The sequence below is a fragment of the Penaeus chinensis genome, chromosome 24 (assembly GCF_019202785.1).
Source record: "Penaeus chinensis breed Huanghai No. 1 chromosome 24, ASM1920278v2, whole genome shotgun sequence".
Lineage (NCBI taxonomy): Eukaryota > Metazoa > Arthropoda > Malacostraca > Decapoda > Penaeidae > Penaeus > Penaeus chinensis.
This window is the reverse complement of record NC_061842.1, coordinates 13,369,107-13,379,106: the sequence shown is the minus strand read 5'-3', so window position 1 is coordinate 13,379,106 and position 10,000 is coordinate 13,369,107. Positions and strand designations below refer to the sequence as shown.

The 10,000-nt window shown below is 37.0% G+C and overlaps 2 protein-coding genes across 2 annotated transcripts in view; both read left to right on the top strand.

Moving 5' to 3' along the window:
- The window catches only part of LOC125037862 (transmembrane protein 151B-like), an 18,778-nt gene extending 15,062 nt beyond the window's left edge, over positions 1–3,716 (top strand). The window contains exons 4-5 of the mRNA XM_047631104.1: positions 474–632; positions 3,690–3,716. Of these exons, the coding sequence (XP_047487060.1) occupies positions 474–632; positions 3,690–3,716 (186 nt within the window). The remainder of the gene's footprint in view (positions 1–473; positions 633–3,689) is intronic.
- Positions 3,717–3,789: 73 nt separating this feature from the next.
- LOC125038182 (transmembrane protein 151B-like) lies at positions 3,790–8,047 on the top strand. Its single transcript, XM_047631560.1, has 3 exons — positions 3,790–3,875; positions 4,669–4,878; positions 5,438–8,047. Exons 2-3 carry the CDS (start codon positions 4,693–4,695, stop codon positions 5,996–5,998), a joined length of 747 nt encoding a protein of 248 aa, XP_047487516.1. The 5' UTR covers positions 3,790–3,875; positions 4,669–4,692; the 3' UTR covers positions 5,999–8,047.
- Positions 8,048–10,000: the final 1,953 nt, after the last annotated feature.

Sequence of the window (10,000 nt, the reverse complement as noted above, 5' to 3'; positions counted from 1 at the left end):
GTGTAGTGAACGACGCTTCGAAACCTAAACAAAGAAAGGTCACATTTTTTCGTTTTTTTAGACGGATTTCGAGGCACGTTTGACAAGAGTTTTAGTGGTGGGTGTCCACTTGGATGCGATGTTGTAGGTTGTGAATGTGGAGGATTGGGTGGATGACAGGAGAGTGGAGGATAGGTGCGAGGTGGAAAGAGACGTGGGCGGTTGTATGGAAGAGTATGTGTGGATGACGAGGGTGTGAAATAGGTTTGTGTGTATTAGGCCATTATCCTCTGTAAAATGGATGTGATAACATCTAACGTTTATGGCAGGGTACAAATTCTACTCACGCAGAGTCGCTACGGAAGGGTCTACATTTAATGATACTTCAAACCACACTTCTGTATCATTTCTAAAAACGCCACATAAAGATCCTGCTAACGTACATCGTCCCTCCAAAACTCTTTTCTCCATCTTAACGTAATTTCCACCCACAGATAACCCACACCACGCCCGCCGCCCACGTTTTAGCAATGATTGAGGCCATGAGGACTGCCCAGCCCGTTATATGGTGGAAGGCCATGTGTTACCACTACGTACGAAGATCCAGACACGTAACTCGGTACCGTAATGGGGACGCTTATACGAGTACACAGGTGAGTAACGTATTTTAAGGGGAGGAAGGGAAGGGGTGAGGGGAAGAGGGAAGCGAAAAGAATAAAAATGGAAAAAGGGGAAAGGGGGAAGTGATAGGAGGAAAGGAGAAATAATGGGTTAAAAGGGGAGGAATAGAGGGGGAAGATAGTAAAAAATAAGATTATTATTATTATTATTATTATTATTATTATTATTATTATTATTATTATTATTATTATTATTATTATTGTTATTGTTATTATCATTATTATTATTATTATTATTTTGTAAATGTATTTTTTTTCATTTACTTTTAGGGAAGCAAACAATCATCATCATCATCGTCATCGTCATCGTTATCGTCATCATCATCATTATTATTATTGTTATTGTTATTATCATTATTATTATTATTTTGTAAATGTATTTTTTTTCATTTACTTTTAGGGAAGCAAACAATCATCATCATCATCGTCATCGTCATCGTTATCGTCATCATCATCATTATTATTATTATTATTATTATTATTATTATCATCATCATTATTATTATTATTATTATTATTATTATTATTATTATTATCATCATCATCATTCTTGTTAATATTACTATTATTATTTTGTAAATGTATTTTTTTTCATTTACTTTTAGGGAAGCAAACAATCATCATCATCATCGTCATCGTCATCGTTATCGTCATCATCATCATTATTATTATTATTTTGTAAATGTATTTTTTTTCATTTACTTTTAGGGAAGCAAACAATCATCATCATCATCGTCATCGTCATCGTTATCGTCATCATCATCATTATTATTATTATTATCATCATCATCATTCTTGTTAATATTACTATTATTATTTTGTAAATGTATTTTTTTTCATTTACTTTTAGGGAAGCAAACAATCATCATCATCATCGTCATCGTCATCGTTATCGTCATCATCATCATTATTATTATTATTATTATTATTATTTTGTAAATGTATTTTTTTTCATTTACTTTTAGGGAAGCAAACAATCATCATCATCATCGTCATCGTCATCGTTATCGTCATCATCATCATTATTATTATTATTATTATTATTATTATTATTATTTTGTAAATGTATTTTTTTTCATTTACTTTTAGGGAAGCAAACAATCATCATCATCATCGTCATCGTCATCGTTATCGTCATCATCATCATTATTATTATTATTATCATCATCATCATTCTTGTTAATATTACTATTATTATTTTGTAAATGTATTTTTTTTCATTTACTTTTAGGGAAGCAAACAATCATCATCATCATCGTCATCGTCATCGTTATCGTCATCATCATCATTATTATTATTATTTTGTAAATGTATTTTTTTTCATTTACTTTTAGGGAAGCAAACAATCATCATCATCATCGTCATCGTCATCGTTATCGTCATCATCATCATTATTATTATTATTTTGTAAATGTATTTTTTTTCATTTACTTTTAGGGAAGCAAACAATCATCATCATCATCGTCATCGTCATCGTTATCGTCATCATCATCATTATTATTATTATTTTGTAAATGTATTTTTTTTCATTTACTTTTAGGGAAGCAAACAATCATCATCATCATCGTCATCGTCATCGTTATCGTCATCATCATCATTATTATTATTATTATTATTTTGTAAATGTATTTTTTTTCATTTACTTTTAGGGAAGCAAACAATCATCATCATCATCGTCATCGTCATCGTTATCGTCATCATCATCATTATTATTATTATTATTATTATCATCATCATCATTCTTGTTAATATTACTATTATTATTTTGTAAATGTATTTTTTTTCATTTACTTTTAGGGAAGCAAACAATCATCATCATCATCGTCATCGTCATCGTTATCGTCATCATCATCATTATTATTATTATTATTATTATTATTATTATTATTATTATTATTATTATTATTATTATTATTATTATTATTATTATTATTATTGTTATTGTTATTATGGTTATTATCACTGTTATTGTTATTATCATTATTATTATTATTATTATTATTATTATTATTATTATTATTATTATTATTATTATTATTGTTATTGTTATTATGGTTATTATCACTGTTATTGTTATTATGGTTATTATCACTGTTATTGTTATTATGGTTATTATCACTGTTATTGTTATTATCATTATTATTATTGTTATTGTTATTATCATTATTATTATTATTATTATTATTATTATTGTTATTGTTATTATCATTATTATTATTATTATTTTGTAAATGTATTTTTTTTCATTTACTTTTAGGGAAGCAAACAATCATCATCATCATCGTCATCGTCATCGTTATCGTCATCATCATCATTATTATTATTATTTTGTAAATGTATTTTTTTTCATTTACTTTTAGGGAAGCAAACAATCATCATCATCATCGTCATCGTCATCGTTATCGTCATCATCATCATTATTATTATTATTTTGTAAATGTATTTTTTTTCATTTACTTTTAGGGAAGCAAACAATCATCATCATCATCGTCATCGTCATCGTTATCGTCATCATCATCATTATTATTATTATTATTATTATTATTATTATTATTATTATTATTATTATTATTATTATTATTATTATTATTATTATTATTATTATTATTATTATTGTTATTGTTATTATCATTATTATTATTATTATTATTATTATTGTTATTGTTATTATGGTTATTATCACTGTTATTGTTATTATCATTATTATTATTATTATCATCATCATTCTAATTAATATTATTATTATTATTTTGTAAATGTATTTTTTTTCATTTACTTTTAGGGAAGCAAACAATCATCATCATCATCGTCATCGTCATCGTTATCGTCATCATCATCATTATTATTATTAATATTATTAATACGATTATCATCATCGTCAACTTTATTATATTACTTTTGGGGAAGTAAAACAAACAAAAAAATAATCATCATAATCATTATCATCATCATCATTCTTGTTAATATTACTATTATTATGATGATCATTATCACGTTTCTTATTCTACATTTTTGAAAAATCAAAAATAGTCTGAATATGCATTGTGTGATAGCTAATCAGGCATATTTTCTTTTTAAATCTTTCTCTCGTCCAGATTTACACTCATTCTTGTAATATATATATTTTTTTTTCTTTCCAGATTTTCGAAAGGATTTGCGTTTGCCAATTTAGAAACAGCTAATGAGTTTGAGGAACAAAGATCTCGCTTCTTCCAGGTATTTATTTGTCTTTAATTTTCTTCTTCTGTCTTGTTTCTTGTTTCTTGTTTCTTGTTTCTTTTTTCTTTTTTCTTTTTTCTTTTTTCTTTTTTCTTTTCTTTTTTCTTTTTTTTCTTCTTCTTTTTTCTTTTTTCTTTTTTCTTCTTTCTTCTTTCTTCTTTCTTCTTCTGAAAACCTGATCAAGACTCATTGTATTTTTGAAAGGTGTGTGTATATATTTTTTTATTTGTTTGTTTGTTTGTTTGTGTTTTCAAGGTGCGGTAAACATCTTGAAATTTTGTTATTTTACTCAGATGATTCAGTGAAATCAGTTTAAAATATAAGTATAAGTATTTTTTTTACACAGATAGATAGATAGGTGGACAGATACAGATACACTGGAAGATAGATGAATAGATATGTAAACAGATTTACTGATTGATAGATAAATAGATAAAGTGATAGACAGATAAATACATAAAGAGATAAATGAATAGATAAATTGGTAGATAGATTGATAGATTTTACAGATAAATCGACAGAGAAATGAATTGATTGATAGGCAGATAGATTAATAGATAGACACGCCATACAGATAGACAGAAACATAGCCAGATAATCATAAAAAAAGAAAAGAAAAAGAAAGAAAAAAAGAAAGAAAGAAAAAAGAAAGAAAAAAAAAAGAAAACAAAGAAAAAGAAAAAAGAAAAAAAGAAAGAAAAAGAAAGAAAGAAAAAAGAAAAAGAAAAAAATATAAAAGAAAGAAAGAAAGAAAAAAGAACTTCACACGAACCCCGCCTTCCTTCCCCAGGAGAACGAGCGGCGCGACGACTACATGGAGATGCGCGAGGGCCTCGACCTGACCAACGTGAACTTCCGCGAGTTCGTGATCGCGCGAAGGGACACGAAGCGGCTTCCTTGGTACACGCGCCACTCCGTGTTCTGGGTGGCGTCGCTGCTGCTCCTGTCGTGGCCGCTGAGGCTGATCGTCGAGTACAACACGGCGTATGTGCACTACCAGGTGAGGGGAGGGGAGGGAGTGTGTGTGTGGGGGGAGGGAGGGAGGGAGGTGGGATGATGGGGAAAAGGAGGGGGGTGAGGTGGAGGGAAGGAAGAGGGAGATCAGGAGGGAAAAGAGGGGGGGGATGGGGAGGGAAGGTAGGGGAATGATGGGGAGGGAAGGGAGGGGAGATGGGAAGGGGAGGGATGGGGAGAAGGGCAGTGCACTCTTGGTTAATATGTTCGCTCCCAGGGAAGGGAAGGGAGCACGAGAAGAAGGGGAGGGAGGAACATTTTTTGTTTGTGTGCGTGTGCGGTGTATGATACATGATTGCTATTATTAGAGTGTAAGATCATTCATGTTTCTTGTCTTAAAAAAAATAACTGATGTGTAAGTACATGGCCAATATCAGCACACATACTTCTGCGGGGTATATGTTAATGCTTGAGAGAGAGAGAATATTAGCAAGAGGTGTCAGTGGATGCGATTCTCTACGAAGTAACTCATGTAGTCGATTCTGTCCCAAGGTAAGATTATAAAGAAAAGCCTGTAGACTGATTGCTGATAATTCCGCCCGCAGGTGACCAAGCTCTTCGGGGTAAACTACACGACGCCTGTAAGCGGCGGCCGCGCGTCCCGCGGGTCGGCGGCGACTGACAGCCACGACCTGGAGGTGACCATCGCCAACAACTGTACCGTGGTTCCCTCCTACAGCGAGGCGCTCCTCATGGACATCGGCGGACCCGCGTCGCTCACGCCTGCCGTCGACGCCAACGGCAACATCCAGAACGGAGGGAGCCTCCCGGCGGCGCCGTCCTCCGCCAGCGTCGGCTCGGAGCTGGCGCCGTCGTCCATAGAGGCAGCGGCATCGCGGACGTCCCTGCACAACGGCTACGTCCTGTACCACCCCTCGCCCCTCGTCCCTGTCACGCCTCTCGACCCTTTCCAGGGGCGTCGCCGCACCACGCCCACAGAGGCCCCGCCCACCTACGACGACGCGTTGCGGGTGTCAGCTCCCCTCCTGGGCACAATGTCCCCCTCTCCGCTGCGACGCTCACACACAGAGCGGGACATCCCCTCTACCCCGCGTCTGGCACTCCCCAGGCACTCGTGCCACTACGACCTAGAGACGCAGCTATGACACTTTTCTTCCTCTTCCACCCCACATCTAACCCTCCCCCTTCCCCTTCCCTTCCCCCTACCGTGCCCTCTCCCCTGCCCCTCCTCTCCCCGCATGGCCCTCGCCCTGCCCTCCCCTTGCGCCCCGCGACTGGACCCCTCTGGGCGCCCGTGGCACTGCGACATGGAGACGCAGCTATGACCTCCCCAGCCCCACCCGACGACCCTCTCGGATACTCGATACGGCGAAGGAATACCCGAGGCTGTCTGAGGCAGAGAAGGAGACAACGAATTTCACTGGACAGCAACGCACTGTTTCTAGGGAGTTTTGTCTAAGGTGTTTGCGCTCGAATTTTCAAAACAAAGAGTACAGTTTAAAAAGAAGTGTGTGCTGAAGAGCATATAGACTTGATCAGTGATAAATTTAGCACAAAAAAAGTGGTTCATGTGATCCACGCGTTCGCACATTTTAGAATTTAAGAGCAGGAACTGTTGGGCTTTTCATGTGACATAGACGCTTTGTCTGGGTATTTTTTCTGGTCTGGAAATTGAGATCTCGTTGCCACAGCGACTCAGTGTCCCGGAGTGATTTTCCCCCCGAGTTTACCGATTCTGACAACTATTTTTGAGACTTGTATATTTCAGTAGAGGAAAAAAAAAACTATGACTATAAATCTATAGCTCTTTCACACAATGTCTGCTTCCCTGAATTATTCTAAACGCCTCTTTTCCTGATTTCTTTTTATATCCTCTACTGAAGACTATCTAGATATTGAGTCGACAGTTCACAGCCGCTCCCCAGCTGTGTCTCGAAATCAAAGCTACGCACGAAAACCAAAACTCAGTGAGCCTTGAATGAGCTCCGTTTCAATGCTGGTGAGCTCCAAGATTCTTTTTTTGTTTGTTTTTTTTGTTTTTTGTTCCCAGCTTTAAGGAGATATTGTTAGTTCCTTGGAATCCCCAAAGGAAATGTTTGTAAGTAAATAGTCAAATAAAATGTTGTTAGAGATATTAAGCTTTAAGGCGTGTTAAGCCACAATGAAGGGCTACTACGTTCGCCATGTTAGGCAACTGTTATGGTTAATACGATGTACAAAAGCTATCACGAATAGCTAAACTGTATATAGATATTGCCGAGTGTTCATTTATATATGACATTTTAGGTCACAGTGAAGTACAGTATTTACTTTTAGAGGAATAGCTTCAGCAGACTCTGTCACTGTCAAAAGGAGATAACTGTCATACCTTTCTAAGAAGAAAAAAAAACGATATTTTATTTCTTTATCAAGATTATATATTGTTATACCGGAGTTAGGCGAACCGGTAGTTTTCCAGAGAGAAACCACCTCATTCAGCCGGCATCGTCGAAAATGGCCTCCATTACCTCAAAAGTTGTTCGTATTCCAAGATTATTACAACTTGTTTGATAATTTTGCAGAAGAAAAACATCTGTTTCCGCGGTTGGTGCGCTTGTCAACACTTCCACTCATATTTTTCTACACTTTGTAGTCTGTAGTCTGTAAGATTGATATACTCAATACCAATTATTTTAGCTCAACATGAACGGTGTTGTTTAGTTTGGATCCAGATCTATTTATTTTCACAAATGTATTTATAATACTGGCTTGACATTCCCTAGTTCCCCTGCCTCTTTCCAGCCTCCCTTTTCCCCTGGCTAGTCATCTTCACTCGTCCCCCGTTGCGCCTTCCCTTCATACAAGTCTTCGCCCCTTCCCGTTTCCCATTTTCCTCAGTTCTCCCCACAAGGCAAGGGAAGCAAAGAAAACGGAGGCCTAACGTGAACTGTGCCCATGGAGTTTGGTTGCCAGTTCGACCCCTAGAGATGTCCACCTATGTCCACCTATGTCCACCTAAACCCCCGGTCCCCGCAACCTTTAGTGCTGTCAACGTCATGTAGCCAGAGTAAAAGACAAAATATGGAAGAAAATACGCATCGTAAGCATCTGTAACCTTGTCTATATTGTTCTTGGAGTAAAGAGAAGCGACTAACCTCGCGTGACTGCGGTTGGTGCTGTGCTGTGTACCTAAACATAGAAGCTTCCGCCTGCTATTGGTGTTTTTATTTCGACCTTTTGTATGTATGTATGCGTACGTGTATGCGTACGTGTATGCGTACGTGTATGCGTACGTGTATGCGTACGTGTATGCGTACGTGTATGCGTACGTGTATGCGTACGTGTATGCGTACGTGTATGCGTACGTGTATGCGTACGTGTATGCGTACGTGTGCGTGTAAGTGTGCGTGTAAGTGTACGTGTAAGTGTACGTGTGTGTACGTGTGTGTACGTGTACGTGTGTGTACGTGTACGTGTGTGTACGTGTACGTGTACGTGTACGTGTACGTATGTGTGTGTCCATGACATTTCCTTTGCAAGATGATAATAGGAAAACTGTGCAAAATAGAATACTTTGGTATTCATTTACATAGTGACGGCACCAATGACACTGCCATTAACAGCAGAAAAAAAACTACACACACTGACACATGAAAAGAATATAGTTCGTGACAAATACCGTGCGGAGAGTCCAGGGGGTCTGTGTATATGTATATATATATATATATATATATATATATATATATGTGTGTGTGTGTGTGTGTGTGTATGTGTATAAGTGTGTATAAGTGTGTGTATGAGTGTGTGTGTATGAGTGTGTGTGTGTGTGTATGAGTGTGTGTGTGTGTGTGTGTGTATAAGTGTGTGTGTGTGTATAAGTGTGTGTGTGTATAAGTGTGTGTGTGTATAAGTGTGTGTGTGTGTATAAGTGTGTGTGTGTGTAAGTGTGTGTGTGTATAAGAGTGTGTGTGAATAAGAGTGTGTGTGTATAAGAGTGTGTGTGTGTGTGTGTAAGAGTGTGTGTGTGTGTGTTTGTATATAAAAGTGTGTGTGTGTGTATAAGTGTGTGTGTATAAGTGTGTGTGTTTATAAGTGTGTGTGTATAAGAGTGTGTGTGTATAAGAGTGTGTGTGTATAAGAGTGTGTGTGTATAAGAGTGTGTGTGTATAAGAGTGTGTGTGTATAAGAGTGTGTGTGTGTGTGTGTGTGTAAGAGTGTGTGTGTGTGTGTGTGTGTTTGTATATAAAAGTGTGTGTGTGTGTGTGTGTATAAGAGAGTGTGTGTGTGTGTGTGTGTGTAAGAGTGTGTGTGTGTGTGTGTGTGTGTGTGTGTTTGTATATAAAAGTGTGTGTGTGTGTGTGTGTATAAGAGTGTGTGTGTGTGTATAAGAGTGTGTGTGTGTGTGTGTTTGTATATAAAAGTGTGTGTGTGTGTGTGTTTGTATATAAAAGTGTGTGTGTGTGTGTATAAGAGTGTGTGTGTGTGTGTGTATAAGAGTGAGTGAGTGAGTGAGTGTGTGTGTGTGTGTTCGTGTGTTCAGTGTCAACTTTGGCAGAGGGGGGGGGGGGGTTGTGGATGTCAGTTCCCCCCGGGACCCTGTTTGCCCCCCTCAAGTTCTAGGTGTGAGTTTATATAGCTTGCAAAGCCCCTAAACAAGCCAAAATTTCTAAATTTGTTCGCTTGTTTTGCACCCCCTCCCCCCATAAGAAAAAGGTGAAGTAACGCCCCTGATTTACAGTATGTCATTGTTCGTAAACCACCGCTGACTGCTGATTCTTGAACTGCATTTTGCATTTACTGAAGGAGTCGTCCATGCAACTCGCCTTTGAACACATTCGAAGAGAGTTGACTAATGCAATAGGATTGTCTGCATAGGTCATAAAATGTTTAAGTCTCGCCGCATTACAACTAACGTTTTCTTTGTACTTCCAAAGGGCCGAGAGTTACTAAATATTGTCAAAAATCTTTGTAGGAATAATGTAAATACAGAGCGGAAAGAAATATTTTAGATCAGTTACCCAAATCAACGAAGAGAAGATTTAACAGAAAACGAGAAAATACGATATTTTAGGATAGACTAATTTATATTAAGTAACGCCTTTCCAAATGTTTTAGAATAAGTAGGAATATAATTAAACACAATCATGTTGTATCATGTTAACTTGATA